Genomic DNA, 27,926 nt, shown 5'->3' with positions numbered 1-27,926 from the left:
TTTTCCTGTCACCATTCTATCCAACTCAGACACTAACTGGTATCAAGTTGGGATGTCTGTGAAACTATCATCTTAAATATACAAGGTCTTACATAATGTCTTTGCTGTAGAACTCTGGATAAAAGGAAGTCTATTATTTAATAGTGGATAAATAACATTGGTTTAAAGTGCAATGGAGGGACTATGATCTAGTAGGTCTTATACTTCTCTAGCTTGCTGAATACATATGAGCTATTTATTCAGTTCTATGAAGTGGAGGTTAGTCACCTAGCTCTCAAAAGGCAACAGAAATTGCTTGCCTAACTAGAAAAGAGAATTCTTTCCATATTTATTTTCTATAGGAATATATATTATTTTATATCTTTATGAGATTAAATCTTAAATAGAATGCCGTACTGCCAAAAATAAAGCAAAGCATGAAATATTTCAGAAGTCTTCCATCCCTTTAACAAAAGTACTGAAAATATAGTGAACAAACCAACATGTAATATAAAGATATACTTAAGATACAACATGACCAGGGACAACTTCAAAAGAAATTAAACAACCATTTAGTAAGATATAACTAAATTACACTTCTGCAAAGAAAATAATTACCTTTTTGTGGAGAGCATGAAATTCACTATATCTCTTTTCGACAAAATGTTTTCTTCCATTTACAAGCACCTCAATCTTGAAGACCTGTAAAAATATAAAGACATAAAAAACTATTAATTTCACCTACTCAAAACACTCATTTGTGTGACACAGTAAGTTTGTGACCATGATGTATTTCATCCCTTTAATTACAGTAGCTGATCCCAAAAAACCCAGAAGACTCAGGAGACACAGGAGTGCAACATTGATTAATGAGGAGTCTGACTAAATGCTCAACTAACAAGTTTGTTCAGCAGACGCATCTAAAAGCAATTAAGCTTTGGATATTTTTTAATCTGTGTATTTTATTTTGCAGCAATGATTCTTTACTGAAATTATTTCATATGGTTCAAGGGAAAAGAAAACAAAGTAGTAATGACAAAAAACCCCCAAAACAAACATAAGGATTCTGTTTCTTTTTTTCTCTCTCATAATACTTTACGGTAACAAGCTAACACATGTACAATGCATTTCTGATGACAGAAGCAGTATGTCTTCTAAAGCACAAAAGAAATAAATGCAAACAGTGCATTGTAGGTTAATTTCTTCCTAACCTGCATATTCATCTCTAGTCTCAGCTGGGCTTGTTTTACCATTTACACCACAGATAAAAAAAAAAAAAGGTGGTAAAGGCTTGTTTTCTTTGTCTGATACGTATGACAGCTTTTGCCGCTGCATGTAGAAGGTTGAAAGGCCAGATGAAGAGGCTCTCTGGATCCACTAATTAGTAGCCACTAACATGACATTTTCTGGATTTTCAGGTCACTGGGTCAGTTGTGAGGGCAGATGATGAGAAAAAATTTGAAAAGCTTATGAAAACATGGCCTATTAAATGAAGACAAGATCAGTGGGAAAGCAGCATGAAAAAAGACATTTGCTGCTTCCATTAGTTTTTAACTGTGTTTTATTTTTCTTAGAAAAGGCTAGAAGTAATTAACCCCAGAATGATAAAAGACTATGTTGAAGACAGAATATTGCCTTAAGGATCCAGTTTTAAGCCTCGGTATATTATCCTTTACAATGAATTTGGGAACCGTTTCACTCAGATGTAGATTAAAAAGCTTCTGTCACAGACTAGTCCACCAGCCTGGTTCAGGCCAAATGATAAAGAAATCAAACACTTTCTACTGTTCTCTGCTAGACTGCCATTTTAAAATATTATTCAAATGTTGCTTATTTCTCAACAGTCAGCCAAATGCATTAAAATTAATCTAATAAGCAGCTTGGCTAAGCTCTGTAGAGATGCATGCTTTAGTTCAGTTTGAACCAGAACGAACAGGGCCATGGCAAAGTATTCAGCTTAAGGAGAATTAGTTTATACTGTCAGCTTATACACTGACACAATTTGGGACTGAATGCTCCTTCACTTTAGTAGGAATTTTACTATACAGGAATCACTAAGTAGGCAACCCCATGTCAGAGTCCACATTTCTTTCTTTCCTTCTTTCTTACTTGGTTATTTGCAAAACAGCTATATACCAGAAACCCAGAAATTATTAGTTTTTGGCAAAAGCATCAGAAAAGGATGTTCTGCAAAACCAAAGTGTAAATGAGATGATAGGTAAGGAAGGAGATTTTTAAAAGATCAGTTTAAACTTAGCTGAAAATACAGCACTACTTTTTTCAAGCTATGAACACAGGCTTTTATTGTTCTAAGTATGTAGATGGGAAACCCTGTTTAATGTACATGGAAGTCAGTTTCAATTAGCTGCACCACTTAAGTAAAGAACCATTTATTTCAGAGTGATGCATAAGAAACACAAGATATAAAATGCTTTTGAATGCAAAGATGTTCAAAAGTAAAGCAGTCTAGCAGACTGAGGGTGCACACAGACATTTGGGGCTTAAGGGGAGGACAGATGGTGTTAAAAATAGCCACTTATTCTAATTTACTTCACCCAGGTGCAGACTTTACTTTTAGATCCCTAATTAGGTCTATCTAAGTGAGAACTGTATAAAAGTTCAGGACAGTTAGATTGGGGCACATTATTTGTCTGAGGGCAGGGGGCTAAAAATAGACCCTGGTCCCAGGTAGTGGGGGAGAGAGGCCCCCATCCACCCAAAATTCCCTGCAGACCCCAGTAGCCCCTCAATCCTACCAACCCCCTGAAGTCCCCACCGGCTCCCAATGCCCTCTGCAGACCCCACCTGCCCGCCCCACAAATCCCCTGATCCCCCACTGCAGACCCCATCTTCCCACCCCAATACCCCAATCCTCCCTGCCCCAGCTGCTTGCCCCCAATCTCTCCCAAGCCTCTGCCCTACCTCTCCATCTTCCAAATTTACCTTGGATTGGATGGCCATTTTAACTCAATCTAACAGCCCCCTAACCTCCCTGAACATTTGTATGTACTCTTAGTGCAAGGGTGGGCAAAGTCTTGTCTGCAGGCCAGACCAGGCCCATGGCAGGCTCCATTTCCCAGCAGCCCCTGCTTGCATTCCGGTGGCTAGTTTACATGGACACCCTAGTAGTGGTGGTGCCATGATATCGCAGGGCCAAGGTTTTCATGGAGACCAGCCCCAGACACCCTGGCAGGGCGTGCAACTGCTCTGGGGCCACGGCTGAGAACCTGCAGTGATGACATCATGGCCCAGAGCTGCGATCCGCTGCCTGCATGCTCTGGATCTGGGAAGGGGAAAGGGGGTGCCTGGGGCATGCAGGCAGTGGATCGCAGCTCTGCCCCAGCTCTGGACCATGTTGTCACCATTGCAAGATCCCAGCCCTGGAACAGCTTCTTGCCCAGCCACACTGCCTGTGCTGCTAAAGCCAGTCTCCATGGAAACCCTGACCCCACACTGTCATGGCGCCACCACTACTAGCCGTCCATGGAAACTGGCCACAGTGATGCAGGCAGGGGACTGCTGGAAAATGGGAATCCAGCCACTGGCTGGATCCACCATTTTGCCCACCCTTGCCTTAGTGGCTGAGAAGACTGGAATATGAACCCAGCCAAGTAGATAGTAGAAAGTGACCCAAGTTAATTACTTATTCATTTCTGTAGGGAAGATCTATATTAAGAAACCAATGGTCCCTGTGGCCATGTGGGGGTGCATAACGGAATTTCTCTCCCTGGGGCTCATCTGCCATGCCTTGAATTGATGGAAGAAGTTGTTAATTCCCCAACAAGAGAGGGTGTGGTAAATCACCCCAGAAGCAGGATAAAAATTGGTTTAATAGTGAATTCCTTGCAGGTTGTGGATAACCCCAGCTGTTCTCACAGTGCGCGGTCTTCTTTCACCCTCCACTGCCGTGCAACCCACTCCCCTGAGCCTATCAGCTCGCCTCCAGTCTCACTCTCTTTCCTTCCTTCACAGGTATCAGTTTCTGTGGAAACTTCTCTCCATCTGAGGATCAATCTCCACTCTCTCCCTCACCTCTTTGCTTCGACGGCTGCTGTAGCTACCTTCAGCCAGTCTTATCAAGGATCTGTTCCAGTGCTGGGTTTGCCGCTCCTGGCTTTCCCCATGGACTCTCCTCATGCCGTGCCCTGGGGGCAGAGAAAAGCCCCCTGCTGTGGACTTTAATAGCTGCTGGCTTTTAATCAGGCAACATTCATCCTAGGTGCGATTCTGCTCCCCAATTGTGCCTACTAAGTAATTATCCGTGTTCTGTCCTTAACCCAACTCTCCCCCACACTCGCAACTTTGTAGCACCAAAAGAACAGAGCTGTTCCTTGCCCTGTTAGAGTCCCCATTCAGTTACTAGTGAAAATTGTGGACATCACACAAAAATCCCATTGCCTTAATTCACGTGCTGAAGAACTACTTGACACAGAAACTAAGAAAGGAATAAGGGCAGTGAATACATAGGTTGCCAGGTGAAGACATTAGTGAAGCAGCATAAGGCAGTTTACACAGCTTTTGCTGTAGTACTTCAAGTCTACAAGGTTACTTATTGGGTAACTTTGACATGAACAATATATATTTTTTAAATATCAGATTTTGTTGTCACACTACAAGAGTTCAATAGTGTTAAGTGTATTTATTTATTTTTAAATACATGGAGCATCCATAAATTTACAGACTGTTAGTAACTCCTGGGGGAAGACAAGAGAAAGTAGTCCTCCACACATGGAGAAGACACTCTCAAGATGCTGTTCAACTTGCCCACTGCCTGCCAGCCAGCCAGCCAGCAGCCATAGGTTAATGAAGCAGCCACGAGTTGCTGATCCCTCCTACTGCAGCCACCCATGTTCATATTGTTGCCACACAAAGAAATACAGTGGAGCCAAGCAGCAATTTAACCCTGGCTGCTGCTAAGTTATTTTTCTCAAGGAGTAGCCATTTTTGCTCTGGAAGAAGAAGACTGAAAAGCTGTACACTTGAGGTTTCTACCAGGAGAACAGCAATTCTCCTGGTAGAAACTGAATGTCTGTACCTGGCCTATGTCTACTCACTGTAGTACACGTATCACAACATCTTATGACATCTCTGAAAGATGCATGAAATGATATTAAATTTTGCTTAAATATTATGTGATGTATGAATAAATAACCTTGTACATTGCAGAAGTGAAGCTGAATGAGAAGGTTATATATCTTGCACTTATGAAAACTATGTTATTAAATTTAGGCTGCATAAAGTCTTGCCTTATCACTACTTACTGGATCACTATTCAGAATATTAATATAATTTCTTTGCCACTGTTTTCAACAAGGGCCTAACTGGGTGTAGAAGAATGAGACAGATTGGGTCACATGTGGATGGGGGTTGGGGGAAGAGAAATTGCCTGACAAATTCAAAATAGCTAGAGAATATAGGCAAGTCTCACACAAATGTAACTGAGCAGTTGCAGACACTGACAAAAGAACAATGTAAGGAAACTGGTGAACCTAGATCAAAGTGCCAAAATAAAGAAGGAAGAATTGCAGACAAAAATTGCAACAGTGCAAGGAAATTACTTTTCTTTATAAAAATGTTTTCTGAATAGATAACTCTGCACAGATATATGACTTTTTACAAGCAATGGGTGTTAAAAAAAAATGCAATAATTAATCACGGAGTCAGACAAATAATAGTACTCATAACAGTGAACAAAATGCCTGAAGTTATGTTCACACTCCATGATCTTCATTCAGTTTTGGTCAGATCAAGAAATGCATAGTACAGTAATATTTGTGCCCTTTACTAAATGTACCAAGTAAGACATTCCCTATCCCAGAATTGTGCAGCTAAGTGTGATTTCTCTTCCTTCAGATACCACAACACAGTCTAACCTACCATAACTGAAGCTGTTTGAAGACAGCCAATACTTTATACAGGAGAGCATTATCCACCAAAAGCAACAATGCAACAGATTCTAACTCAAGTAAAATGAAGCACGCACAATATGATCAGCTTTGGATCTGAATGAGACTGGAGGATGCAAATCCTTCTCCAAGCAAAACTGCTATCTTTACCAGAGAGATAATACCCCAACTCAATAACCACAGACAAAGAGATAAAGACAAAGAGATTATTTCATTTAATATATTCTAAGACTCTTTTTAGGAAATCATAACAGTCTTCTGGACCAAACTATAGAACAGCTGCATCTCTTTTTTATTTCAGTTTTGAAAAATATACAAAAAACCTCTACAAATTAGTAAATTATTAACTGTTTTATTTCTGTGATTTTTAAAAAAAAAATGAACCCAAATGTTCCTTATCCATTGTTCCCCTTACATTCTGCTGGTGTATGTGTATATATATATATACACACACATACATACATATACACACACACACGAGAGAGCGAAAGCGCGAGAGACAGAGAGAGAAGTTTACAAACTTTTTGTAGAGAGATAGGCTTATAACATGATCCGTCAGAGATGAGGAGAGATACAAAAACAAAAACCACGTAAAGGGAAATTTCCAAAAAAACAGATCTATCTAACATGAACTAGGAAAGAAAACCCGTAACATTCTAGTAAACAAACAAACAAAAAAAAGATACAGAACTGAGCTTACCAATACTATTTAATACATTTCTTCCAGAAACAGATATGGTCCTTTAGAAGTCTATGTAGGCTTGATGAATTTTGACTGAAGAACAGCTAATGCATTCACGTCTCAAGGAACAAAACCTTAAACCTTTGTTACAGCCGTATGAAAGTAATTCTAGAACAAATGAAATTACAGCTCCAGAGCATAAAGCACTAATAGGGTTTTCACATGCTTAGTCTTTCATTAGTGTTCAGATAATGGTACACCTGTGCTGGTTCAGTTGGGTTGTGCTCTGTGAAAGAACAGAGTGTATGTATGAGGAGTAAGAAATGGCTTTACATCCTCTTTGCAGTTGATGTAACAGCACCTGCTTTTAACTGCTCTAACATGTATCTACCTGCAAATAGGTGCTGGAAAACAGACAGGAATGGTTAAAGCCTAGCTATGCTTTGTTTTCTCATAAGAATGCCCACTATGGTTAGGGCATAGACTGGACTGGGGTAGTATCACATAGCAATTCTATGCCACCAATACATTCCTTTATGATGGAAGAATACTGCAAGGGTCAGATCCCACCATATTTCCACAGCATCTATGTTACTAAAATACACTCAACAATTGGATCCAGAGTAAGAACCTTTGTTACTGGAAATCATGGGTTATTTTACTAGCTGGTGATCATATTATGTACACCATTTTGCTGAGACAACAGCTCAGAGAAAGTTAGCTCTAAATGGTGAGATGGGAAACAGTGATGAAACTGATACTGTGCAATTGCGCCATCTTTTTTGTCCAGAAACCATGCACAAAAAATAATATTATAGGAAAAGCCTTCTTTTGTTATTGCACTAGAAATAAATACATTCAAAATAAATCCTGATTCTATAAAGTAGTTCATGGCTTTCCTTGACCAGGAGGAGCATCCTTATTATTTGCTGCAATCCAGTGAATTAAATTTGTATCATTAACTTTAAATCTATCAAGACAGCCAGTTTTGTCACCTCCTAAATTCCTTTTACCAGTCCACATTATTACAATACACTGAACCCTCATTATTCTCTAAAATAGTGATAAAAACATAGGACCATACACAGAAATCTCATACGTAGGAATACTCCCAAGCTTTTGTATTTTGGCAAACTCTCTGCTCTGTTTCCCTTGAGAAAATTTATTTTATTTAGTCATCATTCCTGGATCTAAGGTGTTCTCCTTCTATATTCACCTGCAGCACAGTACTGTCTATCCAAATTAGACAGTGACTTCTTCAAGGCAGAAACCTGTAAAATGTACGGCAATTTACAAAACACAATGATATTGTAATATAATGAATAATATTCATTGTACCATGTTCTTTTCCAGTATCAATCCTCCCATGACCAAAATAGATGAGTATAAGTAAAGATTATGTACAAAATACACACTCAGGAGTTGGGTATTCTTTTGAAAGATGGCATTAAGAGAATCCTTTGTTATGCTTTCATGTGGATTAAAGAAAGAGGGAGTAAAACAATACATGTTCTTTGTGGTGTCCCAGCAAGACAGTCATTCCAACTAAACATGAATCTCTAGAGTCTCCTATGAAACTGTCATTGTTACTAAGTGAAAAGGTAGTTGGCACATAAGTGTAAGTACTCTTAAGATTTTTCCACTCACTTTAACCAATCTTTTTCAAACACATGCCTTAAAAATCCCATAGGAATTTCTCTGTCATTTCCTGAAAAATAACTTACTTGGCTCTCAAAGTTACAAAGTCTCTTTTGCCAACTAAACACAGACTATGGAAATACAGTTTCTAGCCAAGCTAGGGGGCTACAGATCTAAATGGCTCTTGCTATTTTTCTTTATTAGTCCTGAGGATGACATCTGTTACACGGATATCATCCTTTTAAAATCTGGTCTTCACTGTAACTATTCTGTCACTCAAGTAAACTATAAACAAATGTGAGTAAGAAATAATAATAAGATGAGATAGGTAGATCTCAAAGCACTCTATAGGGCTGGGTTAATAATTGAATTCTATATTACAGACTGAGTAGTTGAGACAAGTTAAGTGATTTGCTCGAAGTCATACAAGTTAGGGACAGACATTACACATAAACCAGTTTAAGTGATCAGAAACTGGTTTAAACCTGTAACAGAACAGATGTTCAGTACACATAAACCAGTTTGAAAATGGCTGAAACCAGTTTGAGATAAACCTGGTTAAGATAAGTCTGATTTGGGTCAAACCAGGTTAACTGATTTGGATAAAACCAGTTAATGCAATGTCTGTCCCAGACCCCTTACTTATTTCATAGATTTCATAGACATTAGGGCTGGAAGGGACCTCGGGAGATCATCGAGTCCAGCCCCCTGCCCAAAGGGCAGGAAGTCAGCTGGGGTCATAGGGTCCCAGCAAGATAAGCATCCAATTTGCTCTTGAAGATGTTCAATGTAGGTGCTTGAACCACTTCCGATGGCAGACTGTTCCAGACCTTGGGGGTTCAGACAGTAAAGAAATTCTTCCTTATGTCCAGCCTGAAACAGTCTTGCAAGAGTTTATGACCGTTCATCCCCGTCATCCCTTGGGGCGCTCTGGTGAACAAACATTCCCCCACATCCCGGTGGTCACCTCGATAAACTTATAGGTGGCCATCAGATCACCCCTGAGCCTACGCTTTTCCAGGCTAAAGAGTCCCATGGCTCTCAGCCTGTCATTGTAAGGTCTGTTTCCCTGACCTCTGATCATACACGTAGCTCTTCTCTGGACTCTCTCAAGCTTCTCCACATCCTTTTTGAATTGTGGAGCCCAGAACTGGACACAGTACTCCAGCTGCGGCCTCACCAAGGCTGAGTACAAGGGGAGAATGACATCCCGGGATTTGCTTGAGAAGCATCTATGGATGCAAGCCAGCGTTTTGGTTGCTTTAGTAGCCGCAGCCTCGCATTGCAGGCTCACGTTCATCTTGTGGTCAATGATGACCCCCAAGTCTCTTTCTTCCGTAGTGCTAGCCAGCGTAGCGCTGCCGAGCCTATAAGGATGCTGCAGGTTTTTTTCCCCAAGGTGGAGAACCTTGCATTTTTCGGTGTTAAACACCATCAGGTTCTCGCCCGCCCATTTGCTAAGCCTGTCCAGGTCACCCTGGATCACCCGCCTATCTTCTGGCGTGGATGCTTTGTCCCAAAGTTTGGTGTCATCGGTGAACTTGGCCAGTCCACTCCTGACTCCAATGTCCACATCGTTAATGAAGATGTTGGGTCCAAGGACAGTGCCTTGGGGGACCCCACTGGTCACAGGACACCATGATGAGTGACTTCCATCAATTACAACCCTTTGGGTCTGACCATGGAGGCAATTTCCCAGCCAGCAGATCATGGTGGACCCAAGGCCACAGTTGGCTAGTTTTGCCAAGAGGTGATCATGGGATACCAGATAGAAGGCTTTTCTGAAGTCAAGATATACGACATCAATCTCTTCTCCCTTTTCCAGGTGATAGGTCACCTGGTCATAGAAGGAAATGAGATTGGTTAAGCAAGACCTACCCACAACAAACCCATGCTGGCTATCCCTAAGGATGGCCTCTTTAATAAACTTTTCTAAGATCTTCCCCAGGATAGAAGTCAGGCTAATGGGCCTATAGTTAGCCGGATCCACTTTCCTCCCTTTCTTGAAGATCGGCACCACATTGGCCTTCTTCCAGTCTTCGGGCACTACAGCAGAGCGCCAGGAGTTTTTAAAGATCCATGCCAGGGGCTGGGCTATGACGCTCGCCAGCTCCTTGAGTACCCTGGGGTGTAGATTGTGAGGGCCGGCTGACTTGATCAGCTTCTCAAGGTGTTCCTTCATGAGGTCAGCATTTATGGAGGGCAGGGGTAATTATGGAAGGCAGGGCGATTTAAGATAAATCAGAGTCCCCCAGCATCCTGGCATGCTGTCTGGGTTGGGTGGGGCTCTCTGCTCCACAGCAGGGCTGGCCCCTCCCCTCTGCTCCCTGGCTGGAGCTCTGGCAGACTTGTAGGCACAGCAGAGTCTGCTGGCTTCCCTGCGCTCCCGTCTCACCACTCGCTGCTTAAGCAGAGATCCCTTCCTCCTCTCTGCCACAGCATGGACCATATCCAGCATGTGGTATATACTAGCTAATGCTGTGTAAGGCTCGGGCAGAGACTGCAGACACAGCAGAGTCTGCCTGGCTTCCCCTTGCCCTACCCCACCCCACCCTTTGCTGCTCAAGCAGGAAATCTCCCACTCCTTCCCATCTCTCACAGCAGGAACGCCAGCCCCAGGGACCCTAGGCCTGTGGTATGCTAGCTAATGCTGAGAAATATCTGTGCATGTCTCTCTCTCCAATTTCACTGAGACAGACAGACAGAACAGCGACTGCTTAGGGCTTTTGGAGCTAAACAACAAGTCAACTGGTAAACTGTTTAAGAAGTTTGAAATAATGGAGAGGGGCCATTTTTTTGCTAAACAGATGATAAAGACTTATCAGCCCCCCCGGCTGGCTTGCTCACCTGTCAGTTTGCTGCAGACAGTATTATGAAGCAGGGTGGGAGATTGAAAAGCTCTGTATCATCAACAGATGCATGCACTGCACACCCCCCACCCTTACCTCAGAGTGCTAGCAGGGGTATGTGAGCTAGCAACCCTTCCATTCCTTGAGCAGCCATGGGGGAAAAGCCTGGGACCATGCAGGTAGACTTCCCTAATCCTTGCAGGCAGACCTCTGGCCAGCAGACCGCCCTGCCAGAGTCTGGCCACACACCCCCTCAGCTCAGCACTGCAAGGGAAGGAAGGGCAGCTCTAGCGCCCCCTAGCTTCTAGCCTGAGCCACTGCAGGCATATGCCTGAATTTCCTCAGTCCAGAGAGAATGTCTGTCCGGTTTCAAACCAGTTCAGCCCAGCCAGGTTAGACTAACTTGCAAAGACTGAATCAACTCAGGGTTTCTCAATGTCTATGTCTAGCCACAGTGAATCAGAACAAGATCTGGAAGTAGAACACAGATGTTAGGACTCTCAGCCAGAATCCACTAGACAAGGGCCACATCTTTTATAAAAGATAAAAGATTAAGTTGTAATTTTACAATTATGGGGGGGAAAGGTTTAATGTAATTTATAACTGTAAGCTATTTAAATTCTTGCATTTCCAAACTGTTCCCAAGGCTTAATTATTCTGATGAGTGATATTAAAAAATACAACTTGAAATACTCATGTTACTCATAGTAATCTATAGGTCTATGAGAAATAAAGACCTCTCCCACAGGGACTGATGAAGAATATAAAATAGGCCTCTTTTAATTTATTTTTGGCATTGTGAACCCAATCGGTATAACTTCAAATCTGAATAAGTGCCTTTCTGAAAAGTTACCTCTGCCTCTTTCAAGCTCTACCAGTTAAGAGCGTCTATACAGGAGAATGCAGTGCCATAGACAGAAACCCCAGCTAGCTCAGAATCCTAAAGCAGTTTAGCTGCACTAGTACAAAGTTTTGCCAATTACCCTATCATTCCTATTGGAATGGTTTATTCAAAGCCTTACTCCTCTAATTAACTCACAGAAATTTTAAATAGCCATGTAAAAGAAGAAATACTGTTTATAACAAAGTGGGCTTATGACACTGGATCAGAAATTAGTGCTCAAGAATGACAGACCATTCGGAACAATGGTCCTCAGACATCTATCTGCTCCACAATAAAATTTTAAACCCTTATATTAATGGCATCTCACCTCACTTAAATTTAAATGCATTTCTGGGATAGGAACAGGCATATGTTGGAGGGAGTGTAGTCAGTCAGAAGGATTCTACCACATGCAGTGGATGTGTTCCAGAATTAAAATGTTCTGAGAGAAGGTTAGAAATGTAGTGAGGGAAATAACAGGACGACAACTATCAGACAATCCTTTAGAGTCCCTATTTCACCTTCCTGAGAACTCTGCAACGTTACAAATGTAACAAATAGATTACTCATCTCGCAGCCAAGAATTACAATTTCAAAAAGTGGAACTGAGACCCCTAGAATCCTGAACTGATGTAAGAAAGTTTGGCAAGTTTTATAATGGAAAAGTTGGCCAATCAAGTTAGGGTGCTACAGGGGAGAAGGGAAAAAAAAGATGCCTAGTTTGGTGGAATTTTTTTGGAGTTTGCCAAAGATAAAATTAAGAAATTTTAAAAAAATCTTCCGCCTCCAAACCAGAAAGTTTGAGAACATTTTTTGAACATTGAAAGAATGTGTAAGTTCTATGAGCTAACACTTGAGAAGAAATCTGGAATAAATTAAAAAATTTAAAAGCAGAGATGAGCAGGAGATAGTGAAATTTGCATTAGGCAGAGTTCTAGGGGGAGAAAAGGGGTGAATTATTATATAGTGATGAAGAAACACAAAAGCTTAAGATCAATGGAAGCATAAAGGAACTGCCAGACTGAAACGAAGAAAAGAAAAAAAAATTGTGGTTTCCAAAGACAGTAACTTGGGCTAAGGGAGCATTGCTGATGGAAGATAAATATCTGTCTTTATGTATATGTGAGGGGATTGGATGCATCTTTAAATGTTAAATCTGTTATGTGATAAGTTGGATTAATTAATAAAGTGTATGCAGCTTATGTGATAAGTTGGATTAATTAATAAAGTGTATGCAGCCTAAATTTATTCACACTCACTGCTATTTATTCCTATGCCAACATGGTATCCATGAGCTAGGATAGCTTCACTTAGAACTGCCTATATAATAAATAAGATAAAAATCAGACAAACTTATTCAAATGAAACCCAAACTACAGCACATTTCAGGAAAAGCTATTCTGCCTTTGCAAGGACCCCTGAAAGTAAACTGCACAGATTTCAGATGTACCCTCATTAGAAACATGGTACTGTCAGTTTTCCATTAGTATCTTTTGTGCCAGCCATTAATTAAATTATTAAATAGAATTATTAAATAAACTTCTCACCCAATACCATACAACATACTTTAGTGAAGTACTAAATGTACTGCCTTTCCTAAGCCTAATCATCTCCCCCAAACAAAACAAAACAAAAACAAAATAAAACTGCCAAAATAGCCCAATATTTTCTCTGAAACAAGCATTATCTACCTTTACCAATATTGTATGGCACTTTCAGGTTTCCTCCGTGTTCTAATATTTCTTTCTTTAAAAATTTGCATGGCACAGCTTTCCTACTCTGCGTACATAAGTTCCTTTGTATCAGAAGGTCAAAGTTGTCAACCATTTTAGGCGACCTTTCAGATATTTTGGGGAGTTGAACTCTTAAAGGATAAGGACCAAACCCCTCAATTTAATTTGCTATTCTATGAAAAGTTAACATAGAGAATGGAGGACCAGTTTATTGTAGTTGCAGTGGCCTGTGTTGCTGTGGAGACAGGTTACAGCTTTCTGCTCTAGCTGAACTTCCTAAGCACAAAAGTCTATAGTGAGGTATATCATACTGCTGCTGTCCAACTGAAAGGAGACAAAGATATCTACTAGGGTAGAACAACACCCCCATGGGAATTAGAGATGGTAGAAAGTGTTACTTATAGATGTAGCTATGGAAGGCAATTCTTGACATATGAAATCAAATAGAATCATCTTCAAAAAGGAGTAAATGCAATACATTTGTTTCACTGGTTTAAAAAGATAATTGAACACTAGTAGTGTCCAGCTTCCTACCCAATAATTCTGAAAGAACAAAACACCTAAATAAAAATCTATATAAGCATATAGGCTGTAGCCTATTAATGAATTAGTCTGGAAAACAGATGCACAATATATACACACATATCTGTTGGTATATAACAAATGGGCTTTTTAAGCACAGAAAAAAAGGGCCTTTCCAGGACCTTTACATGAGTCCCGGGAACTGAAAAAAAACACGAAGCATAAAGTTTTTTAAAAAAATGAGTGTGCTAAGTAAAGGTTCCTGTCAAATCAATATTAAGATTCTTACATATCAATCTGAAGCCTAAGTTCAGGGATCTCTTTTTTTTTTTTCTTTTTGTCTAGCCTGAAGACGTACTCTAAATTCCTAGGTAGATTTTGGTTGTCAACCAATTCCTTTCAGTGTGGCTCCTAGGTTCAGGATGAATGGGGAAAATATTTAAACACAAGCCAAAGGACACTGATTTCCAAAAGTTTCTGCCTCCCTTTTCTCCCTTTCCATCCAGGACTTTCCTTTGAAGACCAGCCAAAAGTTCCTTCATGTGTCTTCTCAGTCTGGAAAAAATCATTCCAATAGACAAACAAGCCATCAGTGGTGTATTTCAAAGCAGTCTGTTCTACATTGTCACTTATCCCTCGAAGCACATGCTGCCTATGAACACTTCCAGCCTATTTTAGGTGCACTGCTGACAATACTATTAATGAAACCACTAAATGCGTATGTACAGTAAAATCCATACCCAATATTCAGAAATCATTACATCCTTTGCAATAAGTGAATGTCTTAACAAGGAACATTTTATACCTGGTTCTTTCCCCATTACAGATATGCATGGAAGGATGTTATCAAAAACACTTTTTCCTCATTCTTCATCTACTAGCAGATAAAGTTTCCTCCAATCTTTTTTAGAAGCAGGATTTGAAGATGTCTGTAAAGGTCTGTAAGACCTCTGAGATATTAAAACACTGGGATTAGTCTGAACTTGCAGCTTCCAGAATGGGAGACTTAACTGCTGCTTTTTCTCTCATAGGTAGGGACCTACCGAAATCATGGCAGGTGTGCAATGCTCAGCAGCTCCTTGAAGTTTGCTGATTTCACTGCGCACCCCCTCTCTCCCCAGCCCGATTGGTGGAAGAGCCCAACAGCTCTGCCACTTGCTGCTGATCAGCCAAGAGGCAAAAACTACAGTTTTAAATATGCTGCGTTTCTTGCCTCCCAGCTGATCAGTAGCAAGTGGTAGAGCCACCAGGGCTGCTCCGCCAATCAGCAGCCGGGAGCAAAAATCATGGCATATTTTAAAATGTGGTTTTTGCCTCCCAGCCAATCAACAGCAAGCAGCAGGGCTGCTGGGGCTCCTCCGTCAATCAGCGGTGGGAGGCATGCTGTGAAATGAGAAAGATTAAAGGAGCAACTGTGCAGCGCACTTCTGCCAGAATTTTAGTCCAATGAATAGGAACCTACTAAAAGCAGTAAAGCAGCAGTTTATGTCCAGTAAAACGCTTAAAGTAATTCTATTATGCAAGATCTTTATTATTTAATTTCCACCTTCACTTGAAAATTTAATGCATCTTATCTCTTGCATCACGTTTGCATTGCTCTCTCCATTGCAAATCTCCTTTTCACACAATTCCATCTGATTTTGACATCATTGGAGCAAATCATTCCCATCCTACTGAAAGATTCTGTTTGTCAGATGCTTCTGAACAGAAATCCAGTGCAAGCTTAAGGGTTGCTCTGCTGCAAGGTGACAGATATAGTCCTTACTCCCAAAAACCTAGAAATTACTCTACCACTCTTGAGAGAAACTCCTGAAATAGACTGGTGGCACAAAAACAGACACACCCCAACACAGTAAAATAAAAGCTTCTTTTTGGTAGTGAGGAAGCAGAATAAATGGTGCACTTACAGTCATCACAATCTGGCCAGTGTAGTAGAAATAATGAGGAAACTGCAAAACAAGTAGTGTGCACGTGCCCAAAACAGTTCCCAATCGTTGAATTTAAGCATTTTTTTGTGACTAAAAGTATGTTTTAATTGCAGTCATTGCAGTTCATGCAGTGTACCTGAATTAGCCACTTCAGATGTAGGTAAACAGTGTAGATAGAAAAGCAAGAATCTCCGCGTGTGTTGCAAAATCTACCTAAGAATCTGGGTATATACTCAGGGGGACAGAATACATGAGTTCTGAGCCACTCCGACTACACTGCTACCTCCACTTGAGTTAGCTTGTTCAAAGCTAATGCAGATAAGGCTATATAAGCTGCAGTGCCTGTAGTATAAACACGTGCTAAAGCACGGGTGGGCCAGATGTGGCCCTCCAGGTCAGTCTATTTGGCCTGTAGGGCCACTAAAAATTTAGAAAATTAATATTTATCTGCCCTGGGTGCCTGTTATGCAGCCCTCGATGGCTTGCCAAAATTTAGTAAGTGGCCCTCCACACAAAATAATTACCCACCCCTGCTCCAAGGGCACATCCAGACAAGTGCTGTTGCGCAGTACATGGCACTGCAAAAATGTTTGTAGCACCACATACCGCACCATCTGGAGTTCTCCGTGATGCAAGGGCATGCTGCCCAGCATGCACTGCTTCATTTTTTTTCTGTATTTTTTGATCCTTGGATATCCAGGGGTCAAAACAAACAAACAAACCAACCATGCAAAAAAACCATGCAACCCTCCCCACCCCCCCAGCACAGTGCTGGCCTCCCCTCCAATACCTGGGGTAACTTGCTGTGCACCAAAGCATGCATGGCATGGGTGTTCTCCAGGGACAAGAAGCAGTGGTGCAAGGTGCACTGCCGCTACTTGTCCCCGGGTGACCAAACATCGATCCATGTCTGGACGCACCCCAATAGTGCAAGATGAACTTCATGGGTTCTGATTCAAACACAAACCTGAACTGACTTAGTTCTACAAAATCTGAAGGCAAGAGGCGGTTAGGAGCAAAGGAAGAAAATGTTTCCTGGCTTTAGTTATGTTACAGTCAAAGTACAGTAGCTGGACCAAATTATCTTTTCGCGTCCCTCCACTGACTTTAGTAGAGTTATGCCAGGGAAGAATTTGGCCCAAACATCAGTATCTCAGAGGAAAAAGTAAACACTTAAGGACTACATTTAGTATAAATTGGTTATACTACATTTAGTACATGATTACCAGTCCTCAGTAACATCGCTTCCCTTCATCTCCACCACATAAATACTGAAGTAACCTTACTGAGCCACAATCCATGAGAATCCTACGCTGCCAGTGCACTGGGACATTTTCAACCCACAATAGTTCAGCTCCCCTCAAGACACCATATATGATCCACCCTTTCAAAATCCTTTGACTTTTCCTTACTTACTCAACGGCATGAAGAATGATCGGCACAAGCACCAATCAATCACCACATCATCTCTGACCCTAAAGTCAGTCAAGCAGGATTACTGGCCACACTGTTATTGGGCACTTCTCAACCGTTTTCAAACTGGACAAGGTTGCTGTGCTTCAAACCTTACCAATGGGGCTTTCACAATGGCAAAAAATGCCCCTGTGGACAAGTTCAACATGTCCCACATTGTTGACTTGTGTCCATTTACTATGCCACCTAGTGATCTTCAAGCTCTTCACACTGGTGATGCCATCTGAAACGATATGCCAAAACTGCACACGCTAAATAAATAAGTATAATTATAATAAGAATATATTTTCATGGCTTCAAAAGTCAGCTGAAATATTAATCACCTTGCATGAAAGAGCTTGCAATTAAAGTGTCATATCACTGACTGTCGTGAAGCAATGAATGCCCTATCAGAGATTACTGTTGCATACCTGGTCAAATAATCATACCGATATAGATTACTAAAACTAATTTACTGAGAAGGAAGTTTATTTGCAATTGGCATCTTATGACTCGGGGCTACAAATGCAAATATTGTACAAGTAAATGCATATAACTGCTTCTGCAACTTGCATATTTGAATAGGTAGCTTTTATATGTGCTATAATATGCTCTGATGGTGAATTTGGCCCACCACATTCTCAGAACAAGGGGCCAAACCCCACCAGCACTACCACACAGTCTATTGTAGATATAACCTACAAAAGTAAAAAACAAATCATATCGCTTCTTGTGTTATGGCTCAGATTCTTTAAAAATAAAATCTATACAAGTCCTAAAAAAAAGCAGTTATAAGAACATACCATCCAAAATGAAAGTTTGGAACCTAAATTAATCTTTCTTTATGAATTTATGTAAATAACCTTGTTTAGGAGGGTGTTGGGAAATGTAATTTAGTGGAAGCTATGGTTAGTTGACATCCTCCAAATATTAAGCATTAATATGCCTAAATATGGGTTTCTCACATTAGGTGCCCAATTTGAAAAGATGGGGTTCTCATTTTAGGTATCCAGTTTAAAAAAAGAAAAGAAGTAATATAAAAATGTTACCTCCATCATTCCCATGTATGCAAAGTACATGACCTTCTTGCAACCACGTTATTGAGTATGTCTGTACCATCAACACACCATGCCTGGGATTGCCATCAAGCAGCACACACTGACCGCTAGCTCTGTCAGTGGGTGTGTCCACACCTGTATTAATGCACCATTGCTACAGTGCATTAAGTTTAGTACCTCTAATATGAGGTACTACATAGAATGCATAGTAGCTGGAGCCAATGCGTGTTGGCAACAGCACATGGTCTTTTTGTGATGCTTAATGTGCGGTAGACTCATTCTTCTGCATTAGCATGGTTTTTGTCACGATGCCCTAATGTGCAGTAGAATTAGTCGACACTGCATTAAGCATCCTGTGTAGATGCAGTTAGTATGTACCAAATTCCAGAAATTAGGTTAGTCACCTTATTTCTGTACTTCGTGCACACTGAGAGGGAGCAAGTGGACAGGATGTACTCATCTCTGGCACTCTTAGAAGCAACAAGGAGGCAGTGTGGACAAACCCGTTATGACTACGGAAAAATATCACTACATAGGCACAAGCCTCCTTCAAGCCTGTGTTTTCCTCATCTTCTTGATTTCTGCGGAAAGGAAATTGTCTGTGGTTTTTTCCTATGTGAAATATTACCAAGAATTAATAAAAGTTATTTTTCATTTAGCTACAAAGGTTCTATTATTGTGAAGAAGACATTATTTTTTCAGCCATTTAGAAGAATCAATTTTAAATACACACACACAAAAGCTGTTTTGCCTATTGACTACTCTGAGAAAAACAAACTTAGTGGATAGAGGAAAATTAACTATTCTGTCCCATTCTATACCAACTCTTAACTTGGCAGGATAGAAAATTACCCCTCACTCATGTTCACCTCCACTGGTCTGAAATCTTCTGTCCTTATCTCCCACGGCAATCATCTGCACCCACATTTCCCTCCTTTACTCTTCATAGATAAAATGATGGGTAGGAGACTTTGTCACTTTATTCCCTAAACTTGTCTTATGTCCAAGTCCAAATATACTGCTGCTTTTTAGCTAAATGAAATGTCTTGATAATTGGGTTTAAAAATTGAGTTAAATTCAATACACTATATCACAGATACTGGTAATGCTACCTTCCATTAAAATTGCCTAACGTGCTCTCATAAGACCCTCTTTTCAGTTGCCATTCTTTCACCATGCTGGGTGCTTGGCCAAGGCAGAAATATTTCTGGAAAGCTTCAACTAAAATGGCTCAGAAGTTTCAGAGAACACAGGGGAAAAATATACATATATACATCTTTAGCGTGGGGGAAAAACAAAGCCTTACCACTATTTTCTCAAGATGCTGTGGTACCTCTATGGTTTGGATGAAAATTCTGTTTGGTGGGAGATGGAAAGGTCACCCTGGTATCAGGGATGGTATCTGATGTGACCAACACATAAACCTCTCAAAAAAACAACCCCCTCAAAAAAAACCCAACTGTCCACATACCCAACAGATATTTTGTAGAGTGCGTTAACATTGTTCTCCAAATATTCCACTGAACTAAGTCTCCTGCCATTCCAGATACCTTCTATATGCAGACTGGATTGAGTATCATAAAATCACAGAGAAGTAGAGATAAAGTATTCTCATTTAAAAACTGAATATGCTTCATTCCAGGGCCACAGGACTGAGCAGCATTTTGCCTGCAACTGTACCATCTGAATACCACAAACAGCTGTGATGCCAAGTCTCAAAATTAAAAATAGGTAGAGCAGCTTCTGTACTCTTGATATTTCCCATGAGGATGCCTATGTCTGTGAGAAGAGGGCAGGCTATGGGAGCACACTTCAAGTTCTGGTGTTTACAAAGCCTCATCTTCCTCTACCTATTCATCCCCAACAAACTCAGAACCTGTATTAGAACCTAAAACTGGGGCAGGCAATTATTTTGGGTGGACGGCCGCTTACTGAGTTTTCGCAAGCCATCGAGGGCCACACGACGGGCAGCCAGGGACAGAAAAATATTAATTTTCTAAATTTTTTAAGGGTCCCATGGGCCAGATAGAATGGCTTGGAGGCCACATTTTGCCCACCCCGACCTAAAAGATACCAGTCACAACATTCTTCTGCTTATAGCAAGTGACAGTAGCAGTGTAGGCTGTAACCCCCTCTAGTGAAGATCCAGCTAGCAGATAAAACTTTACTACTGTTACCAGTCATGCTGTTAACTCCAGGGTAGGAGTCTGTGCTGCACATCCAGCCACCTGTTGCGGACTTTGCTGGAGATCAGTATGTTTCCAGTGATGGAATCTCTTTTTCTTAAGCGATGGAAAAGGAAAAATACTTTGGGAATTATGGTCACAAATTCAAGCACTCAAAAGTTAGGAAGTGTCAGAATTAAGGCTGTCCATGCAAACTTAATTCAGCCTCTTTGGGCATAAATTTTATATTAGCCTTAATTACTTGATCATATACTACTTTTACTACAGGACTGATACTTCAACTCAGAGGGCTTATTCACTAAGCACTGTGTAGCAAGACTGCTGTCTGCAGGAGCTCACACCAATTACAGCAAGAACTGAAAGGTAGGGAAATGATGGTCTTAAAATACAAATAAAGGAATATCACTCTGGACATTGTAGAAGATGCAGGGACAGAATCCAGACATGTTTATATGATGTTGAACAAGTTGCATAAATCAAACTTTTAACAAGGGCTCCCCTATGGGCTGATTATTTTCTGGGGACCTACCTTGAGACACAAAAACATAAATGGTGGCATTTCCTAATTTCTTCTTGATTTTGAGAGCATTATTTTATTTTAATGTAGGTTTTAAAAATGTAACTTATGAAAAGAAACAACAATCTCCTTTTTATACATGCCAGATTGTATAATCTCCTTCAAACTGAACAGAAATGTCAGTACTAGAATCTTGCAGGTTTAAAGTTAAGAGACCTGACCAAATAGCACTACAGCATGAATCACTGTCGTTCTACATGTGGATTCAGCATTTCCTAACCCTTTCTTCTAGGGCATATTAGGGGGGAGGGGGGAGAAGAGCTGCTCCAAGAGGTTTTGTATTGATTTTTCCCCCAGAACAAAGAGATTCTCTCAGTTAGAGGATATATCATAATCAGGTAATTTGTACCTCTGCTTTTTCAGAAGAACAATGGTCTCAAGAAAAGGTGTTGACTTGCAAAATCATGAACCACTTCAGAGGAGTTTTTTAGCTACTGTTTTTCAAGATATGATGAGATAGATTTAGATACCACAGGACTTAAAAAAAAATCAAGAGATACTATTCATATGCAAGTTATTTCTTATGATTTGTGTAAGAAAATATTTTAGGTAAATGATTTTGCTCAGTTATTTTTATTGACAAATGCTGATTTCATTTTTATTGTTACTAGATTTCCAGCTGGGACTAACTTCTCTAATTATCCTGTAAGGGCATAAAAAATAAAATGATCCAATTTAGTGGAATGTGGTATTGAAAAAAAACCTAAAGAAACAGCAACATTATATAATGTATGTATGTGTGTGCATGTATACATACATGTGTCTATATATCATTTTATTTTTTAATTCCTATGTTGCAAAATAAACTTTTCGGCTCTGGGCTCCCCACATCCTTTCAATCATTACAGTTATCTCTCTTTAAATTAAATTATAGCAAACAATGTAGAAATGAAAATAATAACTTGTACTATTTTTAAACAGTCTTGAAGGACAGTATGGCATAGTAGTGATATGCCACAGTAATGAAAATGTGACATAATACTTCTGGAATTATAATTTGAGAAACGTTAGAACTGATTGGCTGTTAACAAATGCATACATCTCCTACTATGTAGCATCTATACAGTTTCTTTTCCAACTATATCACTAGCATACGGCACAAACATGAAACTTGTAAAAAGTCTATTCTAATAGACAGGCAGTGAGTTTCTACTTTCACTGGTAGGTTCAAAATTATTCAAAATGAACACTGACAAAATAATTACCACTCATAGCTCTTTGGGATCTAATAAGGGATGTCTCAAAGATGGCTGGACAAAATGTTTGCCACATGAAAAACCACAACAGATTTCATTAACATTTTTGCAGAGACTTTTCATCAAGAAACTCAAAACTCTTAATATTTGGGAAAATACTAGTGAAAGTCAAATCAAATCTGGCTGAAAAATACACCTCCTCTCCCTTCCAAGTAAAAGACATTTTCCACGAAAATTTTAAATTTAACCAAAAACCCAGTTTCAGTCTGTTTCTTGGTCGATAACTGAGAAAATTACAAAATCAGCCACAATAATAAAGCCATTTAATGGTTTCAGCAAGAAGTGAGAGAGCGAGCAAGTGCACGCATACACGCATACAGGAGACAGAGAAAGGGAGTGCAGTTTATTGTTGTTTGGTCCCTCCAAACGCAGTGGAGAAGAGTCCAATGCTTCCTGTACTACATTTGTTTTGTAGACAAAAGGACTCAAGTCTCCAGGGTTGTCAATCCAGAACAATCTGAACCCATGTGTCACAAAAACATTGATAAAGAATATTTTAATGTGTTCTTGAAATTTACAAGTTCTTTAATACTCAATTCATCAATTTCCTACATTTTTCATTGAGCAAGCTGTTGCTTGATGCACCCACCCATGTTGTAAAAACTCCACTTTTCAGGGGGAGACCATGCCATAATAGATTTCATAACTTCTTAATATCCCTGTGACAAGTGTGGAATCACCCATGTGGAAGACTTATATCATTATGCTTTTAGTGCGTTAATGATTCAGTAGTTATTTTAGGAACATAATAAGCATGATGTATACTTCTGGTCTTTACTTCATTCTCCCACCACCAGCTCATCTCCCTACCATGTCTTTTGTCTCTTTGATCTCCTGCTCACACTTCTCTGCATCCTGATCCATTTCTTCTTCTATCCTCCAAATGATATCCTGTTATTTAGCAGTCGTCTTCCCATGCTTTGCTGTGCTGTGGTACTCCCCAAAGCCATATACATCTAATAGCTATTTCCTTCCCTTTTCCTCTAGTGTTAGAAAGTTCCAGAACCACTGGTGGAACTCAATTTCCGAGGCCTGTTCCTGATTTTACCTATCATCCTGTTCCTCAACAGCGGTTTCCAGTACAGTCAGTTAAGCTGATACCTCCTCGTTTCCAAATAGTTTTACATGCACCTTACTACACTTGAAAACTCTTGTATAAAATGCTAAAAATGCTGAAATAAACTGTATTTAAAGTCCAGTAAAATTCACAAAAAATGCTCAACTCACTGTATCATTCACTTTCAGATTTAAGCAAGCACTTATTTCAAAAATGTATTTGAAATTGCTGCAGGATTTCCTGGGTGCTGCTTTAAGACACTGTTAGATCAAAAGCAGTCATACACAGAATCACAGATTACACTGGCTACAGTAACAGCATACACAAGGCTACAGTTAAGAGGTTTGCAACCAATTATACAACTACTTTGCAACTGGCATCGTATCCGTTACAAAATATGATGCTATTTAACACCTTTGAAGCAAATGGGACTATCAACTGGAGGGAAGCAACAATCTTGGTAGGAATAAGGACCTATTAAAAGTAGAGATGCATAGATACATTGGTGCCATAACAGATCAGTGCTGATAAAAAGAAAATTAACATCATCAGCTATAGGCTTCTTTTGGCTGGTGTAGTTGATGTCACCAACAAATGTAATATGCCTTCTGGCCAGGGCCCCCGGAACTGTGTGCATGAGCACAGCCGCAGCATGCACATGGTCAAGAATGCAGCCAGGCAGTGTGGAGAGCAGAGCCCTGCAGGTAAATCTGTGGAGGGGAAGGGGCATGGGGAAGGAAAGGGGTAGGGAGGGCAAATTGAGGCCCCTATGCTGAGGAAGGGTGTGGGGCAGACGCAGGGGCTGGGGGTGCTGCCCAGCCAAGGAGGTAAATGGGACCCTAGAGCTGGGGCAGGGGTGGAATGGAGCTGCGGATGGCTCAGCCAGGGGGTGCAGGGAGGTAGGGTGAGGGGGGCATCTCCCTGCCACTGCACACCCCCCCTGGGAGGCATGGGGGGCATGTGCCCTCCTAGATTTGTGTGGGGCACAGGTGGGCTACCCACTGTGGGCTCAGGGCTCTCCGCCCTGCTGCCTTTGCCCAGGGAGCCACATGCTGGCCGTACGCATGCCCTGCCCGCCCTGCAGCAGTGAGGGAGGTGAGTTGTGCCTCCCACTGTCAGACAGGGAGGGGACGCATGGCCAGTGCATGGCTCCCAAGGCGAAGACAGCAGGGCAGAGATCCCCAAGGCCACAGTGGGCAGTCCGCCTCTGACCTCACCCCACTCAGCTCTGCTCCTAAAAGCATCCCTGTACTTAAAAATGGTGGCAGTGGTAGCAATTGAACTAAAGCTCATTTGATGAGTTTTAGTTCAAATACCCCCACCTCCATGTTTATGTGCTGGCATGCTGACTCCCTGGATAAGCTGCCCATAGCTCTGTCCCGCTCCCCAACCCACCCCTGGAGTCTCATTCACTACTCTGGCTGGGCAGCATACCCAACCCTAGCCTCATTCCTTCCTTCACAATGGGGGCCTCAATATGCCACCCCTGCACGCACTCTCTCACCCCCATACCCCTTCCCCTCCACAGACTTACCTTCAAGGAGCTGCTCTCCACACTGCTCGGCTGTGCTCCTGTAAATTAGCTATCTGATTGGTATTGGCCAATATACCCGGTGAATAATCAGCTATCAGTATCGACCAAAAAAAATCTTTTATCAGTCCACCCCTAATTGAAAGAGCAAGTAATCTAAACCAGTGATGCTCAACCAGGCTGCTGTAAGATCAGCACTGTTAGGTGTAGAAATGCTTACACATGATTCACAGGATAAGACCAGAGATTTCAAATAAGAATCCTTAGTGTTAAAAACAGAAAGACCGCAACAGGTCAGAACGAGTTCTTTGCAACAAAAGAATTGCTCTATTATTTTTCCATAGTCAAAAAATGAGTGAAAGCATTTTCTGAGGGGCGCCTTGAGTCTAAGAAGATTGAAAAATTATTGTGCATAAGAAACTGGAAACAGCTGTGGGTAAAAACAGCAAGAGGGGTGACAGTTGAGCGGAGGACTGCAATAAGGTCCACACCAAAAACCACTAACATTTACTTAGATATATTAAAAATAGCTTTTACATTCAGTCTCATCACAGCAGTCCAGACATTCAAATAAAAAAAGAAAGGCATATGAAGAGAATACTTTGAATGCCAAGCAACATTCAAACCCCTTTTTAAAAAGTGTAAGCACTAGAAACCTTTAGACTTTTTTATAAAAATAAGTCACTTTTAAGAAATGGTAAATTTTTACAAGACAAAGAAATCACTTTTAAGTAGTGTATCATTAAACCACAGACTGGGCGGATTTTTAAAATGTATGCTTAAAAACATAGTCTAGAAAGAAATGCTTGTTATTAGCAGGAATAATGTACATGTTATTTTATAAGGTATTAAATATCTGTATGATTAAGGGAATTATAAACATAAACTAGAAAAAGTTCAGGTGTATTTTTGGTTTGTTCTAAAAGGGTTTTCTTCATTTAAAAGTCCTGATTTCTTGATTACTGGGATGTAGGTTGTAGCCATGTTGGTCTAAGGACATAAAGATGGTCCAGTAAAAGATATCAGATTTACCCAAAGAACCTTGTCTGATTTCTTGAAACATTTTTGGTGGGAAAAGTAGTGAATTTCATATATAAGTGAATTACTACCAAGTATCTTTTTCCTTGTTGCTGTCTAGCATAAATTGTCTTATATTGCTGTCATAATTGAATCTCTGTGAGAACAGTCTTCTCCAATATTTTTCCTACTGATTTTCTGCAGATTCTTGTTCAGCCCAAGACCTGGCCCCCTGAATGTGTTTTTTCCCGTTTAAAGGTATTTCCATTTCATTAACATAGTTCTTTACTTTCCAGCTTCTTTGTTAATGCCAAAGAGAAAATTCAGACTTAAAAAATTCAAATGACTTGCATCCAAAATCAGATTTGTACTGTCCCCTCTCAAGACATCTATTTACATGAAATCTCTTATAGTTTATCTGCTTCTATAAAATGCAGATGCCACTGCACATCAGGCCTGTGTTTGCCTCTTTGCACAGACAGTCCAAAACAGTTTTCCTGATCTGTTTCAACTTGAAATGTTGTCAATATATGGATCGTCTTGCTTTCTAATTCAGTGAAAAATCTAGTTTTCCATTAGTCTCTGCCTTTCTAATTTTCGATACAGCTTTACTAAATGTAATTATTAAAGGCAGATTCAAGAAAGCAATTACTGAGCTACTGGTTTGTATCTCTGAAGTCTTAATAAGCAGCAAGAAGTTGCAGTGCCAGAAAGAGTGCAAAAAATTAAATAAAAATGGTAACTGTGTGTGTTTATTTTTAATGTTTTGGCTATTGAGACAATACATGATTGAGGGGTATGGAATAATGGTTTGATTGGCACAGGTTCGGTACAATCACATCACAAATGGTAACGTAGGCCATCCCAAATGAGTTTTAAATTGAGCTGTGGTATAAAGATTCCTTAGTCTGTGCCATGTGTTACAGTATTTTTAATGATTCCAAAAATGATTCTAAAAAATAGAAGTTTTAATAACAACTGGCATTTTTTTTTGGAGGAGGAGCTATTGTTGTGGGTTTTTTTGTTTGGTGGTATTTGCTATGGATCTGGGGAGTTGGGTGGGGAGGGGAGGCAGTTATTTATTTATGGAAACATCAGAGTCTGCAAGATATTTGACCTTAGAATATTTGATTCCCAGTTGGGACTAATTCCACAGGAAACAATTCTCTGGCAGACTGATTTAAAATAAAAAAAATCTCACACCGCAGACAAGCAACAGAAGCTGTAACACAGTCCCTTCCTAACTGGTGAATGAATCCATATGTCCCTCACACCTGATCTTGAGGACAGAATGGCAGGACTGGGTGTTTTAGATCTGTGCAGTAAAAAATCTAGAACAGTTGGCCTCAAAGAAACTTGTGAGTAAAACCTTGTCCCCAGTGATAGTGGGAAAACTCTCAGACTTCTGAGAGTCCAGAATTTTATTTTAAGGGAAAACATGCTCCTAAAATATGCTGTCATTGTTTATATCCCTCTGGTCAGTTTGCTTCAGTTTGTGTGGGGTGGAGAATACTCTTCCTCTCTTACTTCCAAAGGAATAACTGTGCTTCCTTTCCACAGACTGGAAATCTGATTTAGAAATTCTTTATGCATACATTTCCCTTAGGTTCTTTTTGTGCATCATAAAAAATGTCCATGTTACCTTCTTGTCTCTCTAAGCACCATTTTTAAT

At 40.4% G+C, this 27,926-nt stretch overlaps 1 protein-coding gene across 3 annotated transcripts in view; it reads right to left on the bottom strand.

Annotated features, from left to right (window-relative positions):
• The window catches only part of SNX24 (sorting nexin 24), a 141,729-nt gene that overhangs the window by 64,133 nt on the left and 49,670 nt on the right, over positions 1–27,926 (bottom strand). For all 3 annotated transcript variants that reach the window (XR_016441236.1, XM_090038460.1, XM_090038461.1), the window contains exon 2: positions 598–681. Coding sequence is in view for 2 of the 3 variants with exons in the window: in XM_090038460.1 (XP_089894586.1) it covers positions 598–681 (84 nt within the window). In the remaining variant the exon portion in view is untranslated. The remainder of the gene's footprint in view (positions 1–597; positions 682–27,926) is intronic.

The sequence above is a fragment of the Crocodylus siamensis genome, chromosome 3 (assembly GCF_052110815.1).
Source record: "Crocodylus siamensis isolate JL-2025a chromosome 3, ASM5211081v1, whole genome shotgun sequence".
Classification (NCBI taxonomy): Eukaryota; Metazoa; Chordata; order Crocodylia; family Crocodylidae; genus Crocodylus; species Crocodylus siamensis.
Note: the sequence above shows the minus strand (reverse complement) of the source record. Positions and strands in the feature narration are given on the sequence as shown.